At 44.7% G+C, this 13294-nt stretch overlaps 1 protein-coding gene across 2 annotated transcripts in view; it reads left to right on the forward strand.

Moving 5' to 3' along the window:
* PCSK2 (proprotein convertase subtilisin/kexin type 2) overlaps nt 1-13294 on the forward strand; it is a 272641-nt gene that overhangs the window by 131728 nt on the left and 127619 nt on the right. For both annotated transcript variants that reach the window (XM_047853203.1, XM_047853204.1), the window contains one exon: nt 12627-12740. In XM_047853203.1, the coding sequence (XP_047709159.1) occupies nt 12627-12740 (114 nt within the window). The remainder of the gene's footprint in view (nt 1-12626; nt 12741-13294) is intronic.

Genomic DNA, 13294 nt, shown 5'->3' on the forward strand with positions numbered 1-13294 from the left:
TTAGGGGTCAGCAAACTTTTTCTATAAAGAGCCAGAAAGCAAATACGTCGTTAGCCATATGGTCTCTGCTGCAACTACTCAAGTCTGCCCTTGGAGTGAGAAAGCAGCCAGGAGCAGCATGTGAACGAATGAGCACAGCTGTGTTCAACAAACTGTATTTACAAAAACAAGCAGCAGGCTGCATTTGCCAATCCCTGCTCTAGAAGAAGGAAACAGGATCCAGAAATTTGAGGGCCCCAGAGCACACACAAATAAGAAGCAGATCAATCCAGGACCTGAACCCAGTGTTTTCTGACTCCAAATCTACTGCTTGTTTGCCACAAAGCATTGCATTTGGAGCATGGTCTTTAGCCCTCGGTAGAGTCATGACTTTGGATCAAGTCATACACAATCTCCACCCATCCCCACATCTCCCCGTGCACATTTAATGAGGCAACATCTGGGACTAAGCCACCATCATTAATTACCATGTGGTCAAGGAAACAGAGTGAAGGTAACTGACCCACAGGACCAAACCAGGCCATTAGACAGGATAATTAGTGAAGCTTCATTGCCTATTCAGTCAGATTCATCCACTCCTTCCAGAAGCACATCATGGAGCCCTCCCTGCAGCACAGAATGGGGACTAGGCATCCCAGACCCGCCCTCAGTCAGCATCCTCCTTCTGGTTCACCAGCAGAAGCAGCCATGCATCAGCATCACGGTGGAAGTTTCGCAGGGGACAGAGCTTTAGGAAGCTATGTTCCTGCTGTGCTGGAGCCATTCATTCCCAGCTGGGCACCATGACACCTACTCTGTGGGTCCTTCTCTTCACCTTCACCTCCAGGTGCCTTCCCAGGAAGGTAGAGCACTGGGTGGGTTAGTCAGGTGTGAGGACACTGGTTGGGCCACAGCTGGAGTGGACAGGGGCAGAGCCTTCCTCTCATGTGTCCTCCCAGAAACCTTCTCGGTTACACTGAGGTCCACCGTTTGTTGTTAGGAAACAAACGACATGCCTGCATGTCGCAGGCAGGCTCTCTTTGTCTACACTAGGTGTGTGGCCAAAGCTATTCATATATTAAAGTGACAGCCTCCCTTTGCTTCTTTTTCACACTCATCTCTCAAAAGAACCTCATTGACAGGACCACATCATTTTCGCCAAGGACAGCGTTTACAGGTTCCTGGCAGCCCTGGGAAATTGTCCTCTCAAATACACCCCAGCCTAACCATCCCTTCCTCAACATCTGGCATAGTGCCTACCATCTTTTAATATCCTTTTCCTTAATACAGCCCCCTTAATCCAACCCGTGACATTCTTCCACCATCTTGGAAATAGGAGCAAGAGGAAGACTGAGATCATGCTAAAGCACAACCTCAAATCCCTACACACATTCCAGCAAACACAGGAGATGGCATTTTACCTCCTCAAGGCATTGCCATAGGTTGTGTTTGCACTTTGCTCTGCTAGAAATGTCTTTTGATCCCTCTTTAATTACACTGACTTATCTCATGGCATATCTTGTATACAGTGCTTTCGATGATAGATACCAACTTGTTAATATCTTGTCACAGAGACGCAGTGACTGGAACTGTGACCAGTGGCATGCAGCTATATCCTCTTTCCTCAATTGACTGTCTTCATTCTTGCAAGATAGGCAAACCTCTCTAAATGAGGGCAATCAATACAGCGCATTTAGCCATAATTGTGGCTTAACTCCCTGTTCTTTGAAAAGTTAAGCAATGTGATTTGCCTAAAACTGGCCTTTCCAAAAAGGCATCCCTGCATGCTCAAGAGGGAAATCAAGCAGCCAGCCTCCTGCCTGCCTCCTCCCTCCCAGCGACTGACCTTCCTGGGTCACGTCTTCCCTCCCCAAACCCTTCTCATCTCTAGATCCCTTTTTGGATCTTGACAACCAAGGCCAGCAGCGGTGGCACAGCAGGTAAGCTAGAGTGTCTAAGCTTAGGAGTGGCCTCTTTCCTCTGTAATCTCCCACATCACCCCCAGCAATGATCTTTCTGGGTCTCTTATTTGAGATAACGCACTGCCTTGGAAAGGTGAAGTCAAAAAGGGGTGGAGCTGTGTTCTTCCTGTAGGTGGGTCTTTTGCCTCCAGGACCCACAGGGGAACAGGCTCTAGCTGGTTTCTCTTGCCATGTTTAATTTGTCTCCAACTAGCGAAGAGCAGTAAGAATGAATCAAAGGTGCCTGGGCTGCTTTGGAAGGCACTGTGCCACTGCCTTTCCACAGGGCCTGAAATATTAGAACACTGGCAACAATTATAGCAGCAAATGCAGGCATTTGTTGAGTATATACTATGAGCCAGGGGTCCATATGCATAATCTCATCTGATTCTCTCCATAATCCAAATTATGAAGTGGGAACAGAGAAGCAACTGGCGCAGTAGGGAAGCATACAGACTGTGCAAACAGATTGCTCTGGTATCCTATGGGTTTCTGAGGGCTGCCATAACCACGTATCATAGACCAGGTGTTTTAAACAACAAAAATGCATGTCTCACAGTTGTGGAGCTTGAAGTCCAAGATCAAGGTGTCAGCATGTTGGCCAGGAGGGAAGGATCCGTTCCAGGCCTTTCTCCTTGGCTTGGAGATGGCTGTCTTGACCTTATATCTTCACAGCATTCCCTCTGTGTGTCTCTGTCCAAATTTCCTCGTGTTAGAATAGGACACCTGTCATACTGGATTAAGGCTCACCTTAAAGAGCTCATTTTAACTTAATAGCCTCTTTAAAGACACTATCTCCAGGGCACCTGGGTAGCTCAGTTGGTTAAGCATCTGACTCTTGATTTCGGCTCAAGTCATGATCTCACGGTTTATGAGATGGGACCCCCCATTGGGCTCTGCGCTAACAGTAGGGAGCGTGCTTGGGATTCTCTCTCTCCCAGTCTCTCTGCCCCACCCCCACTCACGTGATTGCTCACGTGCATGTGCTCTCTTTCTCTCTCTCAAAACAAATAAACATTAAAAAAAGACACTATCTGCAAATAAAATCATATTCTGAGGGACTAGTAGTTAGAACGTCAACATGTGACTTTTTAGGGGGACACAGTTCAACCCAGAACAGATCTGAACCATGGCTCTGCCTTGGCTACCTGTGTAACTTTTACCCAGCCACTCACTCTGTCCTGCCTTCATTCCTAAGCAGCCTTGAGGTTGTTGTGAAAATTATGTACATGAAATACTTAAAGCCCTCCTGACACACAGCCAGACCTCAATAAATGTTAGTTGGTATCAGGGCTCATCCCCATTCTCCAGGTGAACAAACTGAGCCTTAAATAGGTTCCACAACTTGCATGAGATCACACGGCTGATGAACGGCAGATACATCGGCCCGTAACCTACATCTGCCTATGCCAAAGACCAATCTCTCATCTACAATGCTACACTGCCTCCTTTTCTGCAACCTTTTATTCTGAATAAAAGTCAATATTCTATCTAAATAGAAGTAAAGCTATATTGTCCTTTCCAGGAGATGAAGCCCAGCCCAATCCATTTCAAATCCCCCCAGCAACTCAAAGCTTGAAGGGAAAGCCCCCAGTGTGCCGCTGGCATCTCATGAGAGGAAGAACAGAGCCTGTCCGTGTTGGCCACTGACTCTGTAAGCACACATCAGAAAGGACTTGATTTCTTCTCTCCTACCCAGGAGATTGACATCAGGGAGGATGATCAGGCCAGGAGCCAGAGGAGCCTTCTGACTTCAGCCTTAATCCTGCGCCCCATGTGGACGCATCTTCAAGCCCGCCCACGGTTGTCCTAGCTAACATGTTGGGCGTGATGTTTCTGGAACAGCTATTTTTGTTTTGTTTTAACCTATCAAGGGAAAAAAAAGTCTTCAGCCCATAATAAAGGCTAGGTCATTTAGTGTGCAAATTAAGAGGTTTTTAATAAACAGAAGATCCACATTCTTTGGAAACCTTGCTGTAGCCTTGATGCCCGCCCACGCACCTCCCCAGCCTGCCATCCCTGCCCCTCCCAGCTAGCACTAGGTGAATCCACTGAGATGATTTTTCAAGGAGTAGATGGGCTGTGTTATCTTACAGATGTGAGTTTGTTCTCTTTCAGAGACCACTTGGTGTGGTCTCTGGAAGCATAGATGCTTTGTCCCTTGCTCTCATCTATGGTTTGAGCAGTGTGAGAACTGGGACAAGAGCGAGGAGGGGGAGGAGCCCCCAGCATGCAGTTCCTCAGCCTCAGCTTAGGAATCAGGCACTTGGAAAGCTTGAAGAGACCCTGAGGCCAGGCCCACCTCTAGGGACTCTTGACAAACTCCCCACCACCACCACCCCCCTCCAGGCGATGGTGCCGCTGGCCAAGCTTGGGACCCTCTGCTTCCCCCACAGAGGCATTGTCAGATGCTCCACAGGACCAGAGCAGGTCTTAGAGTTCCACTCTCCACCAGTTCTCAGCCAGGACCCACAGCACAACTCCCTGGCGTTCTTAAGGGACACATTCCTGGGTGGTCAGAGTAGCCACCTTAGGTTGTCTGACAGCCATCCATATGTTTCATGAAGAACAGCAGATGTTTCTTGATCTTTTTGGAGTAAATTTAAAAGAGATACTACCAGATGTCATATCTATATTAGAACAGATGTAGATATTATAACATAGGTATTATAGGTATCGTATACAGATAACATGTAGGTATTATACATATAAATCCACTGGTTACATTTTATAAAATATATCTATATATATTTACCAAACATATGGATATTATCCATCAATATTGTATATATGTGCATGTGTGTATATACACACACACACACACACAGTGTGTATATGTGTGTATACACACACACACACACACACACACGTTTCAAATTTACGACATTGTATCAGTTTCCTATGGCTACTGTATTAATTACCACAAACTCGGTGGCTTAAAACAACTTCTACTTACTCTGTCACAGTTCTAGGGGATGGAAGGCCAAAGTCAAGGCCATCAGCTTGCAGGGCTGTGCTGCTCCGGGGCTCCAGAGGAAGAAAGTCCTTCCCTGCCTCTTGGAGGTTCTATTGGCCACTAGCACTCATGGGCTGTGGCTCTTTACTCCAGGCCCTGTTTCCCCCTTCACCTGGCCTTCTGCTCTTCTCTGTGTATGCATCTCCTCAGTGTGAGTCTAATAAGGACACTGGTCCCTGGATACGTGTCATTGGGTTTAGGGCCCATCCCGATAATCCAGAATGGTCTTAACTCAAGATCTTGAGTTACAACTACAAAGACTCTTTTTCCAAACAAAGTCTCATTCACAGGTTCCAGGGATTAGGATGTGAGCATACAATTTGGGGGGATATATAGTTGGGGGAACATATATTTTGGGGGGAACATTCAATCCACTACACTACAAAAGAATCATGCTAAATATACTCCTTTAAAAAAAGAAACTCCCTCTTGGGGCACCTGGGTGGCTCAGTCAGTCAGGCATCCGACTTTGGCTCAGGTCATGATCTCACAGTTCATGGGTTCGAGCACCACATCAGGCTCTGAACTGACAGCTTAGAGCCTGGGGCCTGCTTCAGATTCTGTGTTTCCCTCTCTCTGTCTCTGTCCCTCCCTAACTATGCACTGTCTCTCTCTCTCTCAAAAATAAATAAACATTTTTTTTATTTTAAATAAATAAATAATAAATAATTTTTAAAAACCTCCTCTTTCTATGTATGTGTATTAGTGCAAACATGTAAACATTTTCTGGAAGGACTCATGCGAAGTCATGAACAGTGATCACTTTTGAGCAGAGAACTATTTGAGAGCAAGGAAGGAAAGAGGAGGATGAAACGTTCCCTTCCCATTATACAACTTCCTGTACTGCTTTAATTTTCTAGCCATGCACATGTGTTACCTTCTTTTTTTTTTTTTTTTTTAATGTCAACAAGGATTCTCAGGAGGTTGGGGGTGTGAAATTATGTTTTTTCTTTTCTTCTTTCCTACTTCTCCATTTTAAAACAACAATTTTGGGGGTGCCTGGATGGCTCAGTCGGTTAAGCATCTGACTCTTGGTTTTGGCTCAGGTCATGATCTCATGGCTCATGGGATCAAGCCCCATATCTGGCCCTGTGCTGACAGCATGGGACCTGCTTGGGATTCTCTCTCTCCCTCTCTCTCTCCCCCACTCAGGCTTGCTCGCTCTCTCTCAAAATAGACAAATAAACTTAAAAATAAGTAAATACATAAATACATAAAGTAAAACAACAATTTTTATTTAATCAAAGAAGCAGCTCACGTGGGTGATTTGGATGTCCCGCCCAATCAGAGAGTAAGTGACCCAATATGACCTTGTCCTCTCACAGAGAAAGAACCAAGAAGGAGGGCAGGACAGGCACTGGGAGAGCTGGCTGTTAAGGGGGAGTGGGCATCTCCCTGCCTCCTCACCTTGGGAGGTGATGGCCCCAAGGCTTCCCATCTGCAGATCTCTCTACCGAGTGAGGATTTCACAGCTTGGATCCCACCGGGGCCTCCCCACAATTCTGAGGAGTGGAAATAGGCATTCTACAGGGGAAGAAAATTGGCCTCCAGGACAGTGTCAACCTTGGGGCAGATTGGGATCCCCTGGAGAGTCTGATTGGGTCCAAGCGTGGGCCACGTGTGGGGATTGCTAAAGCTCCCCGGGTGACCTGGTGTGCACCCCAGGTAGAGGTGAGCTGGCTTAAGGCTGGGAGGGGAATTGACATATGTGGGCATTTACTGTGTGCCTAGAGCTGTGTTTCACAGGTGCTCCACAGAGGTTGAGGCCACTCATTCCTCAAATGAACCCTCAGAAGTAGTTGCTCTCATTCCGGTGATAAGGAGTCTCAGAAATATCACTATTATGCTCAAAGATACAGAGTTAGGAGGGGCAGATGCAGGTCTCAAACCCGCCTCTGTGGCACCACAATCCAGAGCTCTTTCTACAAAACCTCTTGGCTTCCACGGATGACCCTTACCCAGTTCACTCCGGTCCTGGGGTGGGGCAAACTTTGAGAAGTTCCACTTTGTTAACTGCTCAAAAGTTTGCCATCAGAAAATCGAGAAAAGCAAAAACAATCACGCGCTACCTGTTCTCAAATGCATGGGTTTGTGCACGTGTCTTAAAACCGCTCTTGGCAAATGACAAGAGTGAGGACATCGTACTGCCTTAGGCTGGGGCATCAAAACACGCAGAATAGGTGTTGGCAATTTAGCAGAAAATCCTGGAGGCAACAGCGGAGCACTCTTTCAAGAAATGCTGATCACCAACATGCTCGACGGCACGGAGGATGACATCCTGTAGGAAAACACAGATGTGGTTGATTCTGAGGCTCCAAATGTGCAACAGTTTAGGAACATCCTAACCAATGTATTTCCTAACATTTTCCCTTTTTCTTTTTCTTTTTTTTTTTTTTTTTACAAAAGTTATACATGGTTGAAGAAGTCTTTGTCCAAATGGGACTACAAGAGCACTTCCTGTACAAAATGAAGTTTACAAATGAGAAGGAAGCATCGTGACATGGTTTCATTCTCAGGAGTCGTAGTAATCTCCTAGGGCTGAATTCAATTCTTAGTGGTTGTATTAGTTTCTATAACAGGATACCACAAACTGGGAGGCCCAATACAACAGAGATTAACTCGCTCACAGTTCTGGAGGCCAAAAGTCTGAGGTCGTGGTGTTGGGACACCACACTCCCTCTGAAATCTCTAGCAGCCCATCTCCTTTTGCCTCTTCCACCTTCTAGTAGACCCAGGAGTTCTCTGGCTTGTAGAAGGATAACTCCATTCTCTGCCTCCTCCCTCTGCACATGGCTTTGCCCTGTGTGTCCTTATGTCTTCCTGTGGCATTCTTCTCGTGTGTCTGTCTGTCCTCTTCTTATGAGAACACCAGCCATGTTGGATTAGGGGCCCATCTTCCTCCAGTATGACCTCCTCCTAACTAATTACATCAGCAACAACCCTATTCCCATATAGGGTCACATTCTGAGGTACTGAAGGTTAAGATTTCAATATATCTTTCAGAGGGACACAATTTAACCCATGAAGGTGGTACATAAAAATAATTCTTGGTAGTACACAAAATAATGGTGTAACACATCTACAGCATCATAGATTCTAAAACTTTAGCGTTTTCACAAACATGTCAGTTTTGTGTTTTGTTTCTTTTCCCACACTCACTCCCAGCGAAGTCGTCTCACCCTTTGGAAGCAGGTTTCCCATATTGCTCGTCTTTCTCCTGGCCCCTCTCCTGCCCCCACAGTAGATGCTAATTAGCAGCTGTTTAATTATCAGCCCAGCGGGGGAATGATCCAGACCCTGATCCTCAGAGAGTCAGATCCACAGTTAAGTTGTCCCAGATACTGGAAAGTTGACTGTGTTCCGTGCCTTAGCAAGAGGCAATGTGGCTTGGTGGAAAGTATGGAGGATTTAGAATTGGTCAGCCTCCGTGACTCCGCCATGTTTTCAACAGCTGAACAATGGCCGCTAACCCTCCTTTCCTCAGTTGTAACCATACCCTCCCCACAGTCTTGTTGAGAAGATTATATGTAGTGAAAGTACCTTGTTAATGAAACTTCTAAAATAGAAGGCAAATGTGCAGGGATAGTATCTGCCTCCTAGAATGATCTGTAACCGGCACATTGTAGATTTACAAACACATTTGTTGATTGAAAATTCTTCATTAAAGAGAAAGACTATAAGAAGGAAGGAAGTGGGGGGAGTTTCTAGAGTAAAACTTGTTCAAGCATGGGTGTCAAATTAAGATTTAAAAGTTGAACCAGAATTGCAGAATATCCATCTCTTCGTTTCTAATAAAATAATTCCCAGTAACAAACACTCTTGCTTTCTTATCTTATTTATCTATGTAAATGATTAGGTCAATGGACAACTTGGATGAGCAATCTAAAATGAAATACCTAAGCTAACTGTACATTATTTTTCAAGAAGGCAAGGAGCTATGGTTAAGTTGCAGGCCACTGGTGCCACATCGAAGTGGTAATGAAAGGTACCGTGTGTGAAAGGTTACATTCAGAGGAGGAGAAAGAGAGAATAAAAGTAACCTTGTAGTTATAATGTGCGGAAGGAATTTGAACACCAGGAAATACTTCTCTGATATTAACTGTTTTATCACACGAGGGGTTATAACACTGAAATCTCCTCAAGGGGTCTTTAAAAATAGTTAATAATCTCATCTTTCTGCTACTGGAAATTTCAATTATAGTAGAAAACAATCCAAATGACCAGTAAGAGGGATATCATTGGGTAAATTATTGCACATTATTCTATGGGATATTTAGGTAGCTATTAAAAATTAATTTATGAGAGCACTAGAGAAGCATATTAAAATCCTTGTGTACACTACTTAGTGAAGAAAGAATGCAGAATTCTATCTGTCGTTCAATTACTCTTATGTAAAAATTAGGTTTAAATGAAAATTAGCATTGGACAAGAACCCAGAAAAAGAAAGCAATTTATGGTAGTCCGTGGTATCACTGTGGGGAAAAATACGTACTCTCCAGTTATTTGCATAGAACAAGAAAAATATATGTTTTAAAGGTGTTCTCTGTCTTGGTATTGTAACTGTGATCTTCACTGAAGACGTGAACATCAACTAAAAGGCTCAGAAAGGTCTGCAGTCTTAGGATTTTTAATTTTCAGTAACACTAAATGACAAGATTGCAGACACCGACGTCATGCTTCGGCACTTCTGAGCAGCAAGGAGGGGTGGTGTCCAGAGAGCACAGCGTTCCAAAGCATCGCTGGTCTCCATTAAAACCTAATTTATGGAATTAAAAATTAATTTTATGGAAATGAGTTTTAAGTCTTTTCATTAGACTGCACTCAGTCTAATTAAGTTTGGAGTGCTATTGTCGTAGCCATTCCTGCTCTGTTATCTAAAAAAAGATGAAATCCGATGTGGGTCTGCTTGTTCTTATGCTGCTGAGAAGCAGCAATTCCAAAGGGGAGTTTTCAAGCATCCACGGGGCAGCTACTCTTGCTTAGCAAAGACCCTAGCAATGGAACAACGCTACCTCAACAAAATCAGTCATGACAACGAATCCAATATGATGGGAATCCCGCAACGGAAGCCAACCCATTAATGAGCGGAGCAGATAAAGGTCTTATTCAGGACCACTGTGGGAAGATGCGATGGCCGAATTCAGGCTCCTTCCCAAGTGAAAGCGACACTCTTACCCCTCTTCCTTGAATACCTGTGTCCATAGTAAAAGAAATGTTTTAAGAGGGGTGCACTATGGCTTTTTACATAAACGTGTGTGTGTGTGTGTGTGTGTGTGTGTGTGTGTGTAGGTAGATCTATCTTCTATCTGTTCTGTGACAGCTGTGAGGATACACAGAGCACACCTCTGATTTCCAGGAGAGTAATTGACCAAGCACCCCAGCTGCTGCGCTCTGAAACCTGTCACTCTGTTGGCAACAGGCCATGCTTCCCAGGCGGCTCCAGCCAGTCACTGAGCACAGCAGGAGCACTGAGGCAGGATCATCCCTGGGAGACACAGGGTTCCTCTGAAAGTCGACTTTGGAACCCCAACAGACTTGTCACAGTTTCCTTACACTATGGGGCAGTTGAGGACACTTTTGCCCAACCTTGTTCATGCTCTCCTTTACGGGGTCAAGCTTGCATGGCAGTGTCTTGCATTTTCTCTCCTAATAAAAACCTTGCATATTTAATCTCATCTTGGCATCTGCTTCTCAGAAGATACATATATAGAATACATAGAAAATACACATCATATACATATATGCGCATGTATATTTGAATCATAATTTCTCTCCATTTGATGGACACTAGTTATGTCTAGATTTTTGCCATTATAAAAATATCTATCCGTGGGGCATCTGGGTAGCTCAGTCTGTTGAGCTTCTGACTCTTGATCTCAGCTCAGGTCATGATCCCAGGGTCATGGGATCAAGTTCCACATTGAGCTCTGTGCTGAGCATGGAGTCTGCTTGGAATTCTCTCTCTCTCTCTCTCTCTCTCTCTCTCTCTCTTTCCCTCTAGTGCCTCTCCCCTACTCATGAGTGCTCTCTCTCTCTCTCTTTCTAATAGAAAAAAATTAAAATAAAAAAAAAAGAAAACACATCCATCCCATGCTTCCAAATATTTGTTATGTGCCAAAGTGAGTATCTGTTGTTGGAATACTTCCAAGGAATCGAGCAAATGCCACACCTACCACTTCTTTTCTACACAGAGTTTCTGGTAGAATTAAATATTTTCTGGCAAACGAGCCCCCAGGTTTCCTATGTCAGTGTGTAGAAGGAAATGAAGTACCACTCTCCTACAGCATTCCTGCACATTCCAGGACAGCAAGGCAGGGGAGGTTTCCAGCCACGTTTATGATCCCTCCATTTTTCCCTCCCTACCGTCACTGTAGACATGGGTCCTCTTGTCTTCCCTGGTCCCAATCAGAGTTCTCAAGTGCAAGCAACAGAAATCAATTCTGGATTACTTAAGCAAAAGAGAATTTCCTGGAATGGTATGGGGAGCTCCCAATCAGTGAGAGGCCAAAAGATTAGTCTTGGGGGAGCTCCAGGGTCGGGTTGTGGAACTGTAGCAAGAACCTTTTACAGGGAAGGTCTGGGGAGTGAACCTAGGAAATAAATAGCCTTCAAGGGCTCCTTTTCCCCTCACATTACTTTCCCAAGATGCAAATCCATATCCACCGGGGCTCCCCTGAGGCAGAGAGAGCCTGCAATTTCTTTGCAGCAGATAAGGTGTCTCACATTTCACTCCCACCAATGCAGAACCTAGTGGACTCCAGGTAGTCCCCCAAATACACTGAGGATGTTTGTGAAAGGAAGAAATGGATGTTGGGCAGCAAAATATAATTTTAAAACTACGTATTCAGCCCACACCCTTTTCTACATTTGCATAGTCCTTGAGTTTGTAGCTGTTCAGAGACTGGCCACAGCCACTGGGTGATAAATGCATTATTGCCCAAGTGAACGAAAGTTTCGTGAATGGGACAAAGTCTAGCTGTGTCCAGGAACCTGCTTGAACAATTCAGCACCTAAGTTTCATTCCCATCCAAGGGCTTGGGGTCCTGTCTGACTTTCCAAAAATTGAAGTATTGTCATTGCCAGGACGGCAACATCGTCCATTTCTTTTCAAAGATCCCTCACTTACCTTAGAAAGCTCTGCCGTGAACTAGCTGGCTCTCCACGCAGGTTTTGTTTTGGTGTGGTTTTGGTTTGGTCTGGTTCAGTCTTGGTTTTGGTTTTGGCTGATTCCCAAATGTGACAGCACAATCCTGTCAACAAACATAAAGGCTCGAAAGCCTTCCAGAAAAATAATCCATGCAGTTTTCACTCCCTCCCTCCCTGAATCCACATCAAGCTTCCTTACTTAATAGAAGTATTGGGTTGCTTTGTTTATTTCCCTCAACAACCCCTACCACCTTTTCTTCCTTGAGAGTACTTTTCTCTGTCGAATTCTCATTTTAAAGAAACTCACTTTGAGGCATCACCAAGGCCAATTTATTCAGCACAGAGAGGAGCAAATGCTTTCAGAAAATAATCATAAAGAGCAGAGTGTACAGGAGATGAACTTGGCTTCTGCAGAAAAAAAAGAAAACACCTTATGTACAAATGGAATTTGAGTTCATGGAAATGAATTCCAGAAGAAGGTGTTCAGGTTGATATTCAGGTGTTCTGCCAATATGTCATTTCAGGTAAAGATGGCCTTGCAGCAGGAAGGATTTGACAGAAAGAAGCGGGGGTATAGAGACATCAATGAGATTGACATCAACATGAATGATCCTCTTTTTACAAAGCAGTGGTATCTGGTAAGCATCTCCGTATTATTCCTAACATTTCCCACCTTGAGACTTTGGATAAAAGACTCATTTCTATTTCCTCATTATTCTATGGAATGTCAGCCAGCATCTGACTCCATGAACCTCTCTGCCCCCTCTGATATGTATTGATTTTCTATCACCACCCATACATCATGTTCCCTAATCTGTTTCTTCTGGAACTGCTAAACAGCCATGATCTCTGCTGATCAGATTGCCCCAGACTCTGAAAAAGCACACCAGCGCATGAGGGGAGACTTGCAAAATCATGCAGAAGTTGAGTCAAGGGTCTAGGAGGAGTAACCCAAGGGTTTCAACAGGCAGAGTGATGGGAGGACATAATGAAACCACAGGCATAAGAGAAAGAATCAGGCGACTTCACAAGGGACAAGCAAGAGAGCTCAAAGACCAAAGCAATGAAAGTAGCATCCGTTAGTTCTTCCTAAAATAATGGCAGGAAGTCACATCCATGGTGCTTCACTGATGCAGGATTCAAGGCCTGGGGGTCCAATCTGTCAGGTGAAGTGAATATTTTCTGGCCCACC

This window comes from Prionailurus viverrinus, chromosome A3, assembly GCF_022837055.1.
Source record: "Prionailurus viverrinus isolate Anna chromosome A3, UM_Priviv_1.0, whole genome shotgun sequence".
Taxonomy (NCBI): domain Eukaryota; kingdom Metazoa; phylum Chordata; class Mammalia; order Carnivora; family Felidae; genus Prionailurus; species Prionailurus viverrinus.